Source organism: Balaenoptera acutorostrata, chromosome 3, assembly GCF_949987535.1.
Source record: "Balaenoptera acutorostrata chromosome 3, mBalAcu1.1, whole genome shotgun sequence".
In the NCBI taxonomy this organism is placed as follows: domain Eukaryota; kingdom Metazoa; phylum Chordata; class Mammalia; order Artiodactyla; family Balaenopteridae; genus Balaenoptera; species Balaenoptera acutorostrata.
The window spans coordinates 154,000,618-154,018,203 of record NC_080066.1 but is presented as its reverse complement, the minus strand read 5'-3'; the positions used below and the strand labels follow the sequence as shown (position 1 = coordinate 154,018,203).

General features: G+C 47.9%; 2 protein-coding genes across 6 annotated transcripts in view; one reads left to right on the top strand and one right to left on the bottom strand.

Moving 5' to 3' along the window:
- The first annotated feature begins 2 nt into the window (after positions 1-2).
- ERG28 (ergosterol biosynthesis 28 homolog) lies at positions 3-8,717 on the top strand. 2 transcript variants are annotated; one of them, XM_007184489.2, is made up of 5 exons: positions 3-260; positions 2,613-2,776; positions 5,072-5,162; positions 7,726-7,844; positions 7,968-8,717. In XM_007184489.2, the coding sequence occupies exons 2-5, from the start codon at positions 2,644-2,646 to the stop codon at positions 8,045-8,047; spliced, it is 423 nt and encodes a 140-aa protein (XP_007184551.1). In that variant the 5' UTR covers positions 3-260; positions 2,613-2,643; the 3' UTR covers positions 8,048-8,717. The 2 variants fall into 2 exon arrangements, with proteins under 2 accessions (XP_007184551.1, XP_007184552.1); XM_007184490.2 differs by having other exon boundaries at positions 18-255.
- A 2,049-nt stretch (positions 8,718-10,766) lies between these two features.
- FLVCR2 (FLVCR heme transporter 2) overlaps positions 10,767-17,586 on the bottom strand; it is a 65,616-nt gene continuing 58,796 nt past the window's right edge. For 2 of the 4 annotated variants that reach the window (XM_007184486.2, XM_007184487.2), the window contains exons 7-11: positions 17,351-17,456; positions 17,089-17,200; positions 16,446-16,501; positions 14,442-14,486; positions 10,767-12,436 (exon numbers count right to left, since the gene is read on the bottom strand). In XM_007184486.2, the coding sequence (XP_007184548.1) occupies positions 12,353-12,436; positions 14,442-14,486; positions 16,446-16,501; positions 17,089-17,200; positions 17,351-17,456 (403 nt within the window). In that variant the 3' untranslated portion in view covers positions 10,767-12,352. Of the gene's footprint in view, positions 12,437-12,869; positions 14,487-16,445; positions 16,502-17,088; positions 17,201-17,350; positions 17,457-17,586 lie in introns of all 4 variants that reach the window. The other 2 variants (XR_009007569.1, XM_007184488.2) reach the window with 2 other exon arrangements.

The following is a 17,586-nucleotide window of genomic DNA, read 5'->3' as shown; positions in this document are numbered from 1 at the left end:
GCGGCGTACCGGGGGTGAGGCTTGGGCAGCGGCAACCGCTGATTGGCAGTGAAGGGGTTCACGCCCCATCTCCTGCTCGAGCAGAACCAGAACAGCCAATCAGAGCGAGGACTGATGGAAACGACCCAATCCTGGAGACCGGCTGAGAGTGGGGGCGGGGACAAGTGGTTCAGGTGGATTCAGGGCTGGAGCTGTGCTGCGGAAGCTTCTTGCTCCTGCTGCTGCTGCTGCTGTTCTTGGGAGTCCCATCGCTAGGTAAGGTGAGTGTGGGGGAGAAGAGGTAGGTGTCTGTGTGGCATCTGACTGAGAGGATCCGGACAGTCTGGAAAAATGGAGGTGGGATAGAAGGAAGATTCCAGGGAGGCCACCTTGTGGGGGAAAAGAGGTTCCAGAGACCAAGAGAAGGAGCTGGGAAGATGAAGAAGGCTTGATAGGTTCGGAATTAGTGAATGGATGAACGAATGAGCGGCCACTCTGAGCCTAGCACGGTGCGAGGAACTTTTACTTTCTCACGTAATTCTTATAATAACCCTTGAGATAGGTATTTTTAATCTCCATTTTGCAGGTAAGGAAACCTAGGCTGTAAAGTGTAAATTACTTGCCCACGGTCACACAGCTACTAAATGGTGGGTCCAAGAAAGGAACCTCTCACTCCCAACTCTACTAAACACCACACCTTTGCTGGCCTGGGCCAGGGCAAAATTTTGAGAATAGGTGTTGGATGCTCTAGGGGGCCCTCCAAAGCTTTAGGGAAATTGTGCTGAGGGATTGGCAGAGCAGTTCGGAAGAGTGCTCAGGCTCTGCCTTCATCAGCTATCTGCTGGGGTTTCTGAGAGCTTCTGTGAAACGGGCATAAGTTCTGTCAAAGAGGAAGGCCATCCATGCGGCTTTTCTGACCCTGAGAGAGCCTGAGTCTCCTGCTGAAGGAGGGTGAGAAAACAAGGAGGATGGCGGGGGAGGGGAGTGTGCACATCTTGGCCCATGCTGTAACTGCTTGTGATTCCAGTAGAACCCCATTCTCTCTGGACTTTGACAGAGTCCACTTTTGTGACCCATTTTCACGGAGCGATTCACCCATTGACCCTTCCTCCTCTAGGACTCTTTGTTTTTTGGTGCTTCACACTGTCTTGAGCCACTGCTGACTTTAATATCTGTTTCAGCTGGGTAGTGTAGGGACATAACGAAACATCTACTGCCGAAGTGACAAAGGAAGCCTGATAATTTATCGCCACTTCAGGCCCAAGAAATTAACCTGACAACAGATAAACCATGGGCCAAGAAAACATAACGAAGATGGCAAGAAGCAATTCCATGATAAGATTTTTTTTATCTATGTGGTTTTTACTTAAACCAAGCTGAGTGCTCAGCAAGGGTTGATCTAAGGTTTTGTTTTTTAAACAAAAAGTACATGACCTGATGGTATTTTCTATGCAACTTGAAGACAGAAGTGGCTGTGGTATGCTTGTCTTCCTCAAAAATGGAAACTTCATCAAAATATTCTCAAACAGTGAGACAGTCTTGCAACATATAGACCAACAGACCATGCTTCATATCTCAGCTCTGCCATCTATTAGCTGTGTAACCTCAAGCAAGTCACTTAACCTCTCTGTGCCAAGCCTCATCTGTAAAATGGAAATATTAAGTGTCTACCCACCTTGTTTAAGGATTAAATGAGATAATATATGATAGGTTCTTGGCACAGTGCATGGCATATACAGGTGCTCAATAACTGTTAGCTATTGTAATAGCTAACCCAACACCAACATTGCTGTTTCCTTCTCCATATAATTTTCTTACTAGTTCTCAAGTCACTGCAATTTATTTATTTTTAACTTTTAGATTGTTCTCCTAGTTCATGGAGGATGGTGTACCTGAGAACCAGAGTAGGGAAAACTTAAGGATGTAAATATTGCCCTCACACCATAGATTCCACTCAAATGTACAAGGCTTTTCTGTGCTTGGAAGGATCTGTCACCAGTAGTCAGGCAGGTATCTGTTAGTAGATTTATAATCACCTTTGAGCCACTTGCATTACAAAGGAATGACATGAAACGCCAGGCTAGAAGTAAAGATCCCAGGGGACTGATTCCAGCTAAGAGAAGAGAGTTCTGATTTAGGCTAATATTTTTGGAGAAATTCCTTAGACAAAAATAAGCACTGTGCTACTTACTGCAAAGTATACTGTTAACTCACCACTATTAGTATGACTAAATATTGAGACCAATTTCTGTAAGTCTTACACCAAAGTCCATTTTATTTCTTTATAGTGATATTTGTACACCTCCCTTTCTCCTGTTCCCTTTCTTCTCTCCATTTTTTCCACTGGTTTTGTCATTTTCACCCACTGCATTATTTAGCCTTTTTCACTCTGGGTAAAGGTCAGCACACTTCGATTTAAGGTAGATATTCAAAGGCAGTGTGCCAACCCTGTGAAGGGTAACTGGGAGTGGATGAGCCTCAGGTACTTGGAGAGGAGTTTATGAAATGATTGATCAAGTAAGCTTAGTACAGCCCTCATGGGTGGGACACAGGTTAACTACAGAGGAGAGTGAGCTTATGGTTGAAGTACACTAACCATCTGTTGTCTCGTGCCCTCTGCCTTTGTTTCCAAGGCAAAAAGCCCTCTCAGATTTGAGGGGAGCCATGAGCCGGTTCCTGAATGTGCTACGAAGCTGGCTGGTTATGGTGTCCATCATCGCCATGGGGAACACGCTACAGAGCTTCCGAGACCACACCTTTCTCTATGAAAAGCTCTACACTGGCAAGCCAGACCTGGGTAAGAAAGCAAAGACCTGCATCCTTTGTGGGAGTGGCCTAAATTGTGGTTCCCAGACCCGGCTATACCTTAGAATAACCTAGAAAAACTAAAATCAAACAAAGCACAGGTGGCCATTTCCCTCTCCAGACCTACTTACTGAACCTTTCACCCCCTGGGTGGGGCCCAGGAATCTATTTTTTAAAAACTTCCCAGGTGAATCTGATGCTGCCTAATGTAGCCTTAGGCAGCCTCTAGAGTAAGAGACGTGGCGGATAGCACTTGGTCCTTTTTTCCCCCAAGCTTCTCTGAATACCTTTTCATTCATTTTACACTACCCTAGGCAGCTAGTCTGTACAGAAAGCATTACAAGGGCAAGTGAGGAAACAGTTCCTTGGTGATTCTGTGGTGCCCGACTAGAAAACCATAAAGAAGCTTTTCATATTAGCTCAGCCCCCCTTCAGACATCAGATCGTGGCGCACATGGTTTATACCCTACATTGCAGGTGGAGAATTACTAATCCAAGGTCTTCTCAAACTGTGACATAGACCTGAGAAGATATCCCAAAGCCCTCCAAGTTGGTCTCCCAAATTGAACTTCCGCGGGCACATGGCAGCCTCTCCCAGTGTCCTGAGCCTCTCTGCCGAGAGTGTCTGCACATTTCAGCTTGCGCTTTGTTGCACTAATGTGTGGGGAGCCTTGAGCTGCAGCACCATTTCACAGTACCTGACAATTCTGTGTCACATATATAGCTAACCCAGATGCAGGCTCTGACCTAACTCATTTTTCTGTAACATCTGAGTATAAAATGAAACTAAGTAGGCTAAGGCTCACTTTGAACAAAGCTCAAATATAATGGGTGTAAAGAACCTGGAAAAGTGGGCAGGACAGTTCCACTTTTCACCCTCCAGTGCAGTCCTCAGATAGTCCAGGAACCCTGTATAGATTCACAGGGTTTAAAGGTTGTCTGTTCTAGCCCTTTGAATTTAAAGTTGACACAGAGAAGCCCAGGGGTAGAAAATGCCTCCTCCCTCATGACCTGGGGGCTGTCCTGGTACTTTTCTGATCATAGCAGAACCCTGGAGCATCCCGTAGAATTTCACCTGATGCCTTATCTAGTTAGGGTTGGTGAGATAGTCCACTTTTATATCTCACTCACTAGAGAAATTTCCTGCCTTTTCATCAGAAGAGCTATCAAAATGCTTTATAAAGAATGTTGCCCTCCAGGGCTAACCGTTAGATATCTGTTTGGTATATGGAATTTTTTCTCACCTTACTACCACCTAAAGTTCTTCAGGGCTGTGAATTTGGTATTGCCGTCTGGTTTTCCAAAGGCCGAAAAATCCTTAAAGCAAAATCCTGAAAGACCTTTCAGTTGTCAATGTTGTCCCTTAAAATTTCTCTTGCTCAGTAGACCAGCAAAGAAAGTATCTTTGCTTTCACCGTTTTGGTATTCCCCCTCCCCACTACTGGATGCCTTAGATCAATGCCGGTACACTAATATCACCAAGGCCAGGGAGGTTTTAGAAAATACCAGGTGGGCCCTGGGCCCACCTCCAGAGTGTATGATTTAACTGTTCTAGTACCCAGGTCTTGGTAGTTTTATAAAATTTCTTCAGTTGATTCTAATAAATGTCCAGGGTCAAGAAGCACTGTTATGGTCCATACTCAGGACAAGATATTTAATACAGCAGCACCAGAATGAAGCTAGCAAAAGCAGAGTGGCCCCAGCAAACACCGAAGACACAGTGCTTTGTTCCCTTCCCACATGCACAGGAAACCAGCCTGGTTAGGGCTTCGTTCACATAAGATTCAGAAGACCCAGGGACTTGGGCCTCTTAAAGACCAAGTGTGGGCATCTAGATGGGGCCCAGTATTTCTGAGTTATCTCCTGTATCAGCCTTGAAAGTCTGCTGACCTCCTAGGCATCTTGTATTGACAGACCACTCTCCACCACATTCCCCCAAACCTGTCCGGATCCAGACTCACTGGGCTTCGCCAACACCAGAGCGGCTTCCAGGGCAGAGCCGTAAACTGCTGCAACCAGGAGTTACTGCCTAAGTGGGCTGTCTGTTGGGCTCCTACTCTTGGAACTCGCCCACCCAGCTGTAGGCGTTTGAAGAGGAGCTGAGCCAGTTCTCATTCTGGAATTCTTTCCATTCCTTCTAGTTCCCATGTGCAGCACCAGAGCCTCCTCTTTGCCCAGCCAAGCGGAGTTCAGGCCTAGCTCCCTGCCCCCTTCAGTGAAGTAGGAAGAGTTTGGAGGGAACCCTGACCCTCCCTTCTCAACACTCTTGCTTTTTTCTGCTGCACAGTGAATGGCCTCCAAGCTCGGACCTTTGGAATCTGGACGCTACTCTCATCAGTGATTCGCTGCCTCTGCGCCATCGACATTCACAACAAGATGTACGTAAGGAAGGGAAGAACATTAGCTGCCTTCTGTTGGAAATCAGGTGCTAAGCATACACATTGTGGTCCTCTCTTGGAGACCTGTTAATTTTGATACATTAGCCTCGGATGTGGATAATAAAAGGTGAATAGGTTCCATTCCTTCCAGGCCTAAAAAACATAATAGGCCTGAAGCTCTTTAAAGTTTGAAACTTCTCTGAAACTGACATAGCAAACTGGTTATGTCATGATCCAGTAGCCTGCATCATACCCCTCTACTTCTTTACTAAAGAGTCAGCCTTTCTTCTACTAAAGAGGTAGTGTGCTCTTTTTAGAGAGGCCATGACATACCTTATTCTTACATTCCTCCTTGAGAAGCAGGAATGAACAGAAATCACGATCCATGAAAAAATGAGCCCACAAGTTAAATGGTTGTATGCTTATGCAGAGTCAGGAGGTGAGGGTGACAGAGAACCCAGGACTCCTCTGTATTCTGCCTCTTCAGGGGACTCACATGGACTAATGTGGAACAGTTGCAAGCAGTCACAGCCTCTGGTCTAGATAATGTTGTAACCCGTGCCGGCCACTGGAGGGGGCTCGAGCTTTCTTCCCAACAGCAGTCATCACCACAGTCAAGGTGGAAAGTTTGCTCAGGTCTCCAGGTGAGGCCACCAAAACACCAGGTTCATACTAAAATATTTTTGTCTTATCGAGACTCTCAGCATCTGGGCAAGAGAGGAGATAATGATATTTATTGATCCCCTCTTATTATGCCAGATGCTTCCATCCACATGGCCTTGATTAAGTCTCCTCTTACTAGCCCTGGGAAGCAGTGATTTTCATTGCTGATTCTGTAGATCTACATATAAGAGACCCAATTAATTTAAACTGAGGAAGACTGACTCAACTGGGATTTGAAGCAGGGCTATTAGCACTGCGATCTCTCCAGCTTTATTTTTTCATATTTTTGAACCTGAAACTGTGGTTTACTTGTTCTAGATTGACACGTATTTTTGGAAGCAGTGCAGTTTAGTGGAAACAGCCTGGGGCCCGAGAATGAAAACAAGAAAATAGGCTCTGGTTTCAGTTCTATTGGTAACTAGCTTTGTAGCAGCAAGTTCATCATAGACCTTCTCTGCATCTCGGTCCCTTCATGTATAAAATAAGACTGGTATATCTGTTCTGCCTCTCAGGGTGACTGGGGGAAGTAAGGGCTGAATAATCATTTTAAAGACCTTTACCATGATGAAGAATTGCCGTCAAGTATAAGGGGTATGTCTTTTGCTCGCTGTGCTTTGGGGATGAGCAGAGACAGCTGAGACTTACCTTTACCTCTTTACCCTTTCATTTCCCCTTCACTCAACACAGGACAGCTGCAAATGCTGACTTCTGTTTCCAACGTTTTTTGAAAGCCTGGGACTTTGGTCCAAGGCCTTCTGATATGCACTCTGATTCTATTCCCTCCCTAACTGGAAACTCAGAATCAACTCCCAGCTGCTCTCACTTTCTGAGACAGTCTATTCTCAGAAGTTCTGCCTATTTAGTGTGTATATCTCTAAATAAACCTGCTTTCACTTAAAAAAAAAAAAAAAAAGACAACTCCCATACATACATATTTCATATTTACTAAGTGTATAAAAACATGCACAGGAATGATAAAAATCAAACTTAAGATATTCCTTCTGGGGAAAAGGAGGCAGAAGAACGGGATCAGGGTGGGAAAAGGATACACAGGAGGCTTTAACTGAAATCCGTAATATTTTATTTCTTAGAAAAAAGGCATCTGAAGCAAAAATGTCAAAATATTCAGATTTGATGGAGCAAGGTATTGGTTGCATGGGGGTAAATTCTATTATGTATATTTTTTTGTATATTTGAAGTATCTCGTAATTTTTTAAATTTCATAGTTAAAAAAAAAGGTACCAGCAATCTAAGTGGTCTGTCATCCTGTAACCTCTCTCTTCTCCACTTCCTTGTCAAAGCTGAGGAACAAGTTCTCTTCCCATGAGGTTGTCACTGTGTCCTCCATCTGACCATCTTGCTAGTAGGTTAAGATGTAAAATATCCAGCCCACGTTGCAAGAGCATCTAAAGGCCCCAGAAAGGTCCTTGCTACCCTTTCCCCATACATGCCCTTCATTCTATGGCATCCATCATATGAGCACTGACCAGCCCCTGGCCAAACATCTGCCAGGCGGGCTTGGACTAGAGTCAAGCCAATTTGAGTAAGTAGAATATGTAAGCATGATTGATCCAAAATTGTCTACACTGCCTAGGATTGCCATACTCCAGACTCTGCTTTGCTATTGCTGGCTTCACCACCTTGCTAAGACTTGCAGAGGCCCTCTGGTTGCCTGGACCATTCCCCTCTCAGTTTAGCAGTTGAAATCTTCAATTTTGCCCTAGATGTGAATAAATTGATGTGATCAAGCAGCCAGGTCTTTCCCAGGACCAAGTCTCCTTTTTCTTTAGCCATAGTCTTTTCCTGGGTTTTGATTTGTGTGTTTCACGTCTGATCAGTGCTTTTCCTCTGCACTGCACAAGCTGTACCTTCAGTCCCATTTCTGTCTGCTCCCCTGTAGGCTCTACCACATCACGCTCTGGACCTTCCTCCTCGCCCTGGGGCACTTCCTCTCCGAGTTGTTTGTATATGGGACCGCAGCTCCCACCATTGGCGTCCTGGCACCTCTCATGGTGGCAAGTAAGCATCCAATGACCCTAGAACTCCTGCAGGAGCTGTCCCAGCCCTAGGGACGAGCCTTATACAAGCAGTATAAGACAATGCCGTGCTTATATCAGCCACTAATCTTGTCTCTGTATTAAGGTTTCTCAATCTTGGGAATGCTGGTGGGGCTCCGGTACCTAGAAGCAGAACCAGGATCCAGACAGAAGAAGAGAAACTGAGGCCAACATTACCACGTCCGAGACTTCGTCTTCCACCTTTGCTGGCCTCTTCCTTCACCCTCTTTGCTCTTAAATTTCTTTTCTGCTCCATCCTCCACTTCTAGTCCTTTACTTTTTTTTTTCTTTAATTTAAAATTTTTTAAGATATTTAAATATGCATACGGCAAGTCGGTGCCATTTAAATGTATGTACCATTTAAAGAATCATTTTAAAATGAATACTCTGTACCTCCATCCAAATCAAGAAATCGCCAGCACATCCGAAGCCCACTGTGTGCCCTTCCCCCACCCGCAGCCTCTTCCAGGACCCCTTTTCCAGCCTTCTGCTTTTTTCCTTTTATTTTCACCCGACGATTTGACTTGTATGGTGGGAACACGTGAACTGTGAAACTTAAAGCTGCTGCCTCACCCACACCAGCTGCCACCAAGGGCTGCTTCGAGGGAGTGTCAGCCCAAGTTGGGCTCCTCTCTGCTGCTGGACCCAAGACTCTGAACCATCCAAGGGACAGGCAGTTCTTCTAAGAAGGGCTCCCCTGCAAGTGAGCATGGCTCCTTATCCTTGTGCCTACAGGTGGATCAGGGTTGGAAGAGTCTGGGCTGTTTTTAGACCTTCCGGTCAGCTGTATTTGTGTAATGAGATTTGTAATAAATAGAAAAACCTTCTGCTCTGATCAGTCCTCGTACTTTGGCCTCCCCTAAGCCCAGAGTACCCCTGCCCCTCCTCTGAGGCCTAGCAGAGGAGAATCACAGCTTTCTGCTGATCAAATATACCATGAGTAGGACAACTCAAGACCCAGGCAAACCTGGCTGCCTTTTGTCTCTTGCTCATTTCTTGTGAAGTCAAATCTTCCCCCTCTCCATCCCCACCTTCAAGATTCTGAGTTCTCAACTGAACAGCCAGGACCCTCTCTTGTTTTCTTCCCAAGGAAGAAACAGATTCTTGAGAAAGCAGAACCAGGCAGCATAGAAGAAACAGCTGTATGACCATGAAAAGAAGAACACGGGCCCAAGGACAAGGCACTGGAGCAGACTGCTGCCATCCAAACACAACCCCGAGCACCTCCACACTGGCTGGGCCCTCATGCACAGCATATAGACGCGAGAGCCCATTCGCTATTTCAACAAGTGTTTATTGAACACTTACTGCCTGCCGGACACTTGGGAAAGACAGATGAATGACCCGGGCAATGTCCCTGTAGTCAAGGAGACAGACTATCAACAAGCCCATACCTGAAAGAACAACTCCAGACAGTGATAAGAACTCTAGAAAACAAGGTACTGTGATCAGGAAGGGGAGGGAGGTGCATAACTTAGATCATCGGGAAAAGCCTCCCTGAGGAGTTGGGATCTGAGTTGAGACTTGAATCGCAGGGATCATATGTCTTAAGATGTGAGGCGGGCACTTAGGGCAGAGGGAGCAGCATCTAGTCTTGTTGAAGGCCTACGATCACTGTAACTACAGGATGGTGAGGTTAGGGAGTGGAAGGGAGGAGATGGAAGGGAGGCAGGGGGCTTGTGAGGGCCCGACAGGAAGCTTGAAGTTGACACTTCAGTTGGGAATTCTCAGTCAGTTAAGGCTCTTCAGGTGAAAATCTTCCCTAAACTAGCTGAACTAATAAAGGTAACATTGGCTCACAAAACTGAAAAGAGGATTATAGGCTTCAGGAACGGCTTGATCAGGACTGAGCTCTATTTCTCTGGGATTCTTTTGGCTCTGCCCTCTTACATTGGCTTCATCCACAGGCTGGCTTCCTTTATGATGATTATGGTGCCAAAAGTGGTTGTTACGATTCCAGGCCTCACGTCCCCACCTGGAAAAACAGCTCAGTGGTACGAACCATCTTTCCCTTACCAGCTATTGTAGGAGGCAGTAAGAAAAGGAATGATCTTACGGAGAGTTAACATTTGAGGTCCACAGGGAGCCCACCTAAGAAAGGAATGAATGAAAGCATAAGATGATGTGGATCCTCTAGGCATGCACCACAGAAACATGATTCCAGATAAATAAAGACAAGATCCCGAAGCATCTAAAGAAATGATACAGAGTATTTGGCAGACACTATGAGTATAAGATTTCTCTGACAGCCCAGGCTTGGCTCCCTTCCCAGGTGGTTTAAAGTGGAATCATAATGTTGTCTCTCCACCTAAGAACTGCTAACAGATACGGAGCCAGAATGCCACAGACACAGTGCAACTCTCTAAAGAAGAAATGTCCAGGAAACTGATCGTTGCAGCCCACTCACGTAACACGCATAAGGTAAATGCAATCGCAAAGGGAAGAGTGGCAGGAAGGGGGACGATTCAGAAGAACTGCAAATGACAAAACTGGATTCCGGCCAGCACGACCTGGTGAGTGACTGCTCTGATTATAGAACAAACATTCCAGCCACCCTTTGAGGCAGAGCCAGAAGCCACAGTGGGCTCTCTGGGCAGCAGGCACACTCAGGTGAACCGCCTGCGCGTGGATGCTGTAGGGAAAGCAGTCCCAGTCACATGTCAGACGTCGAGCTGCAGTCCCCCACAAAGGCCAGCTGTCACCTCTGCAGCCTCATCTTTTAAAACTCACCCACTAGGATGGCAGTATCTGTGTCAGCAGAAGACCACCTTCCAGGGTACGGAGGCCATGGGAGCACCTCCTCTACCCCGAGCCCCTGCCCCTCCAGCCCGCTCCCGCCACCAAAGCCATCTCTGCCCCAGTAAATGACAAGGCAGACCACATGGAGAATCTTTTATTGCCTTAAAATATCTGACATTAACAAGTAGAAAATACTAATTATGTTTTTTAAATAAATCAATGGTTTCAGTAAACATTTTGTTGATACATTTTAAGGGACTGGAGAGTAAACACTCTTTATCAAAAAGTAAGGCGCCATCACTCTCCACCTCCCCTCCACCCCTACCTCAGTCCTCCCACCAGAAGTGTGAACTTCTTTTATTATGTACAGAATATCTGTACACACAGACACACACACAGATACAGACACACACACACAGACACACACACTTGGCTCCCCTTGGGCAGTGGCTCAAGTACCCCAGCACCGCTGCCACACAGGCTGCTCCAATATGCTGAGGCCGGGGCAGCATAGGGGTCATGATCACAGAACTCAATGCACAGGAGAAATGACCAAAACGTCTTATTTTTGGAAATACTACCCAAGCCCATGGGTAGAGCCAGACAGCAGGCAAAGCAGGAGAGGTCAGCTAGGGCTGATTGAAAGGGAATCTCTTTAAATTCAGAACATCTGAGAAAAAATTATTGCTATTAAAGAAGGGGATGAGGGGAGAGGTGGGGATGCAAATACTGTCCCCATCAGAGATGGAATGCACTTATCTAACCCAGCAGACCCAAGTCCCGTTCAGTGGCCACCTGCTGCCCCTTTCATCTCTCAGAAGCGTTCTGGAGTTCGCAGGGGGGAAGGTATCCAGGTTGGTTTTCACTAAAGGGTACAGGCAGTTAGTTGGCTGGGATTGCCCTCCATCTGGAGAACACGTGGGCAGCGTCCAGATGACAGCAGCAGAGGTGACAGTGACACACACACAAGGCCCTAGGCCAGGACATCTATTTTAGAAAAGAACCTTTCCATTCCTAAATCATTTGGGGACCAGAGTCCCCAAGTTCGTAAGCACCCTCACATCCTGAGAAGGTCAACTCTGAAATCGGCTTCTCCTTCACAGCCACAGCAAAGTTTTTGTCAAGTTTACTGATGTTTGGTTTGATCAGCTCTTGGGAAAGAGGGTTTGGAGACAGACAGATGCCAACATGAGCCGGGAGAACCTGGTCCCAGAGTCCTGAGGGGTTTGTCCTGATGGTGTTTTCTCTCCCTCCGAACGTTAGCGGTCAGTCTGGTGGCCCAAGAATGACCCTCGTCCAGAGCAGCTGCCGCCCCTTAGAATTGGGCTCCTAAGGGTCTGAAGACACTAGAAAAAGTTAACCTCCGGAGTAAGCTTGCTTTCCGTGATAATTGGCAGGCTCTCTCCCGTGGGATGGGGTGGAGGGAAGGCAAGGCAGCCGGCCAGGACTGACTCCAGGATTCCCTCTGCCCCCGCCCACCAGCTGCCAGACCTACGTGGGGAGGGGCGGGGAGCCGATCGGCACGTGGTGAAAACTGCAGTCTCCCCCAGGCAGACCACACCAGCTCTGCGGTGGGTTCCAGGCGGAGGCACTGCCGTCCAAGCCCCAGCTATGCCCCCTGGTTCCCTCCAAAAGCTGTTCCGGGGAAGCCCGTGGTGCTGGCAGGGAGAGCTGTGCTGGCTGAAGAGGTGGGCATGGTCCGTGTTCCCTGAGTCCCACCACCTTTCTCTCTCAGAGGTGCTCCTCCAGTACACCAGTGGGGGCTTTGCTGGTTTTGCTCTCCTCCTCCTCCTCCTCCTCCTCCTCCGTGGGTTTCTACAAGGCAAACAAGTGGGCAGCCCTTGGGGTGAAGAGGCAGGGACTCCATCCCGACCGGAGCATCTGCCTGCCAGTGAGCCTGTAATCCGCGGGGAAAACCAGAGTCCCAGGCACTCAGCACCCCTGACAGCGACAAAGGGAACAGGAACAGAAGCTCCAGCCCGGCCACAAGTGTGCTCCCCAGACACACACACCATCACGACAGGATCAAAGGAAGAACAAAAAGGCAGCTTTCTGTGACACCACAGCCACCACGGGCCACCTCACTGCGAGTGCCACTGAGTTCCGCTCACCCTCCTCCCCCTTCTGACAGCCTCAGCCTAGCTGGACGGACCCCCAGGCGGCTGTGCAACGGGCCAGGTCTGCACCTCCCTCAGGACTGCTGACCACCCCCGGTCAGGGGCAGCCCCAGGATGAGGAATACTGTTACCGTGTGCGTGGAACAGATGCAGCAGAGAACTGTTATAAAGGCAGGATGCTTAATGGCATATGTCAACTCCGGGGCTGAAAATAATGTATATATAATTTCCGCATAGAAAAAGTGACTTTGGGTCAGTCTGTCTTCAGTTTTCTTGGGGGCGAATGGCACAGGATTAGAAGACCTTCTGGGTCACACTTGTTAGCTGGGTGGGATTTATACATGGAAATTATTCTGTGAGGCCCCTAGGCGCCAGCGGCCAACTTGGGCATTTGTCTGCCGTTTTAGGAACACTTGGCTTCTTCCATCAGGGGCTCATCCAGTTCCCAACAAGGCCTCGTGCACAGGCCCCGCCCCGCACAGCCCCCACCATCGAGGCTGGAGGAGCACGTCCAGGGCACGTCAGCTGGACATATGGCACTCCCTCTCCAAGGACACTCTCAGGGCAGCCTGTGGCAGAGATAACAGCGGCAGATCCAGCTTCCTGTTCTCCATCTTGCTCACTTCTCGGCACCAGCTCGGCCTCAGCCCTGAGAAGCCCTCACTCAGGCAGCCAGCAGCCGACTTCAGCCACTCAGGCTGTCTCCTCTCTCTGACACACTCATGCACACGCTCCCGCCTCTTCCAGAGCCATCACCTTGAAATCACAATCAAACAGGGCTTAGTGCCTCTGTGGCCAAGAACTACTAACTGGAAGAAGAATGGAAACCCAAATGCAGACTGTTGCCGTGAAGGTCAGTCATGACCCCCCAGCCAGAAGTTCTGGCTCCTTCTACCAAAATGACACACTTCACTGATTAGAAAAAGCAGCTCTGAAAGAGAAAAGCAAATACCATATGCTAACACATATATGTGGAACCTAAAAAAAAAAAAAAAAATGAACCTAGGGGCAGGACAGGAATAAAGACGCAGATGTAGAGAATGGACTTGAGAACACGGGGAGGGGGAAGGGTAAGCTGGGACAAAGTGAGAGAGTGGCATGGACATATATACACTACCAAATGTAAAACAGATAGCTAGTGGGAAGCAGCCCCATAGCACAGGGAGATCGGCTCGGTGCTTTGTGACCACCTGGAGGGGTGGGATAGGGAGGGTGGGAGGGAGACGCAAGAGGGAGGAGATATGGGGATGTATGTATATGTATAGCTGATTCACTTTGTTATACAGCAGAAACTAGCACACCATTGTAAAGCAATTATACTCCAATAAAGATGTTAAAACAAAAAAAAGAAAGAGCAGCTCTGGCCAGATGCGCTGCCTGCCCTGCATTCACCTGGAGCTGAGAGTGAATCCCTGTGACAGTTCGCAGGTCCCACTTACACCCACCACCTCGGAGTGTCAAATGACAGCCGTTGCAGGGATGCCCTCTGACAGCGCTGGCTTCCCTGGGCATTAGCCCAGCATGACTCTGACCCCCCATCACACCAGGCTCCCCCAGATGCAAGGGAGGTGCAGAGACACACAGTGAGTATCCAGGACACTGACAGCACCGGACTGGCACCAGACTGGCCTCCTGGTCCTACTCGGTGCTATTTCCCACAGTCCATTCAGACGAGCCAACACCTCCATCCTGGATTAACAAACCTGGTCCTCGTGGACAAGGATCTGGCTGTGAAATACGGGAACAACCTAAATAGCAAACAAGAGGAAATGGAAATGTGTATAGGTAGATGTGGGGTTTTGGGGGTGCAATGGTGTAGAAAGGTTGTCAAGCTCTAGTAAGGAAACAATCAGGGTAGAAAACCCAATGTGCACAAGCATATTCATAGAAAATACACTGGGAAATGACGAAATGTTACTAGGTTATCTCTGGGCGCTAGGACTATAGGTGACCTTTACTTTCTTCTGTTTGCCTTTATCTGCCCAGGGAAATACAGATTATAAAGTAAACATAGCAAAATCACATATCACTTGACACAAGGCATCACATTTCAAATTGAAACCTTTTCACGAGAAACCTATCCTGTTATCACGGGCACCATTTCCCCAGGCTCAGGATATATTCGCCAAAGTGTCCCGAATCACATGTTTCCTCATCCATGGCACAGGGGCAAACCCATCTCCACAGTGGTGATGCCACAGTTCTCACAGGCTGCTGAGAATAACACTCCTGTCTCAGGCTTTCCCTGTGTCCCCGCTGAATGTCCAGTCCCAGCCACCTCCCTCCACCTGTTCCCTGCTGCTACCTGCCAACCCCAGAGTGTGAGATCAGAGGACAAACAGTAAGGAAATAAAGATTAGCATCCATCTGCCAACACATATTCTTAAAGCGCTAAATGTACCTCTTTCAGATAACATTTTTGCCTTAGAAAATTGGCAAAGAATTTTAAAAATGATAAACACTCAGTGTTGGCCTCATACACTGTGAGAGCAGTGAGCATTGGGAGCATTGACAGTACCTTTCTAGAGGACAGTCTGGCAATACACATCAAAGCTTAAAAACGGGCATGACCACTGATCCATTTCTCGGGGAAATACTGTGCTTAAGAACATGTCCAAAGATTCAGCTCCAGGACATTAATCACAGTATCATTTATAACAACAATCAGAAACAACCTTAATGTTCCCGGACAGGAAAACCGTTAAACAAATCATGTTTATCCATGTGCGGTCATTAGAACACTGTGCAGTCATTAAAAGTATGTTGTAAGAGACTAATGACCTGATAAAGCACTCGCAACAAGTAAAAAGGCACATAGAACAAGATTCCACTTTTGTTGAAAAAATACATACATATATCTATATGTATATATCATATGTGGACACAGATATGCATAAGAAAATGTAGAAAAACAGCATCTCATCTCTAGCTGATGCTATTACAGGATGACTTTTAAATTTTGTACACCTTTCTGTACTTTTTTACAGAATATGTATTAACTCTGTAATAAGTTTTGGGTGTTTTGTTCTGTTTTTGAAGAAAATCCTACTACGCTCTTAGAGCTGAAATTCCTTTCATCCTGGCTCAGATTTGACACCTAACACTTTGGTTAAAATACTTCCCAGCCAATTAAGAGCTATGGGAAACACTTTTCTGTTCTAGATCAAACTCCTGGTCCTCTCCCCTTCCATCACCATCAACTCCTGCTTCCTGACTTGTCCTTTTAGAGCCCTGATGGCAACCCATTGGCCCCGATCCCTCTATCCCATGGCACTGCCTGGGGGGCTGTCACGTGCCAAGAGGGCCACTGTCTCGAGGCCACCACCACCATGACAGAATGGGGGCCCCAGGTGGCCACCTTTCCTCTCCAGTCACCAACCCCAGGCTGAAAGGAGAGGACACAGGGCCTGAGGACGTGTCTCAGGATCCAGGGGCGGGTGCTGCTCAGCAGCCTGTGACACAGTGAGGAGCTCCGGGGACCAGAGCAGGGAGGCCAGGAGAAGGGAAGGAAGCGGGAGCAGAGCCCAGACGGGGCAGCAGAAAAGCAGGGCTGAGGCAGCTCCCAAGGAAACTCTTTGTCTCCACGTGCGTGATGCTGAGTTGCTCTCATAGCCACCTGTCACTCTGGGAGCCTCCCCACCCCTGCTGCTGCAGCCTCAGCAAAGCCGGGACCCAGATCTCAGCCCAGCAGCTCCCAACATACTCACATTCTCAGGAGTTTCTTTGTTTGCTTTCTGCCTCCGGAGATCTGCCCGAATGAATGCTGAGGTCCAGGATTGCAGAAGGAAGGGCAAAAGAGACAGTTATCAAGCAGAGCAATGGTCACGTTCATCCACGAGAGGGAGCCCTCACTCTCCTAAGGGCCACAGGTATCCCACCTCCTTCAGATATTCCAGGGATCTGGAGGTTCAGTCAGCCAACTTGATAAGCCTGGGGACCACTGCTGTCCCTGACAGGCAGAAGCCAGTGATGACACTGCCCTTCATTTATAGATCCCTGATATTTTCAGGGAGTTTGCACACATTGCTCCAATCCTCACAACAATCCCCAGTCTATGGATTAGGAAAGTGGGGCTCCCAGAAGTGGGTCCACTTGCCCAAGGTCAAACAGCTATGGAGGTCGGTGTCACAGTATAGGATTCAAACAAGGGTCTTTTGGGGCCAAAACCCAAGCTCATTCCACCAAAATATGCTAATGCCTCCCCAAAGACTTCCTAACAAGCCCTCTCGTCTGCCCCACTGCACATGAACCCCCAATTGTATGATCAATCAAGGCACTGGGTGCCAAACTGCCAACAGCCTAAACCCATGAGCAGTCAGAGCATCATGTTGTCCTGAGGCCCTGACTCACCAGTGAGGACGGCTCCAAGGGTGAGGAACACACACAGGAAGATGTTCCCAGGCCTGGTTCCATAGTTGTCGATAATCTGGCCCTGGGAGATGGTGAAGATGATCCCGAATACCTGCAAAGGCACAGAGAAGACTGGAAACAAGGGCCCAGCCAACCAGCCCACGGGGGAGCTGAGCTGCCATAATGTAGTGTCTGCACCGGACAAGCCCAGCAGGGAACAAAGAGCCACGGCTCTAGGGCCACCACGAAATGAGAGGCCTACCTGGGCAGACATGTTGAGGAGGCCAGACGATATGCCTTCTGATTCTGGGTATGTCAGCTCCACAGCAAACTCAAATCCCAGCGGGAGGTAGCCAGTCATAAAGAAGCTGAAGCCCAGATCACAGAAACAAGGTGATGGAGAACTTCCGGAACAAGGAGAAAAGGGAGCCTATCTCCTGCCCTACAACTCCTTTTCCTATTCTCTTTCTTTCCATCAAGACATGCCAGGCCCTTGAA

What these genes read in the sequence shown, in the direction of transcription:
- ERG28 (XM_007184489.2), top strand. Translation starts at nt 2,644, where the DNA reads ATGAGCCGGTTCCTGAATGTGCTACGAAGCTGGCTGGTTATGGTGTCC. An exon ending in CACTGGCAAGCCAGACCTGG is followed by an intron (nt 2,777 to 5,071) that starts GTAAGAAAGCAA and finishes TCTGCTGCACAG; the next exon opens with TGAATGGCCTCCAAGCTCGG. An exon ending in ATCGACATTCACAACAAGAT is followed by an intron (nt 5,163 to 7,725) that starts GTACGTAAGGAA and finishes GCTCCCCTGTAG; the next exon opens with GCTCTACCACATCACGCTCT.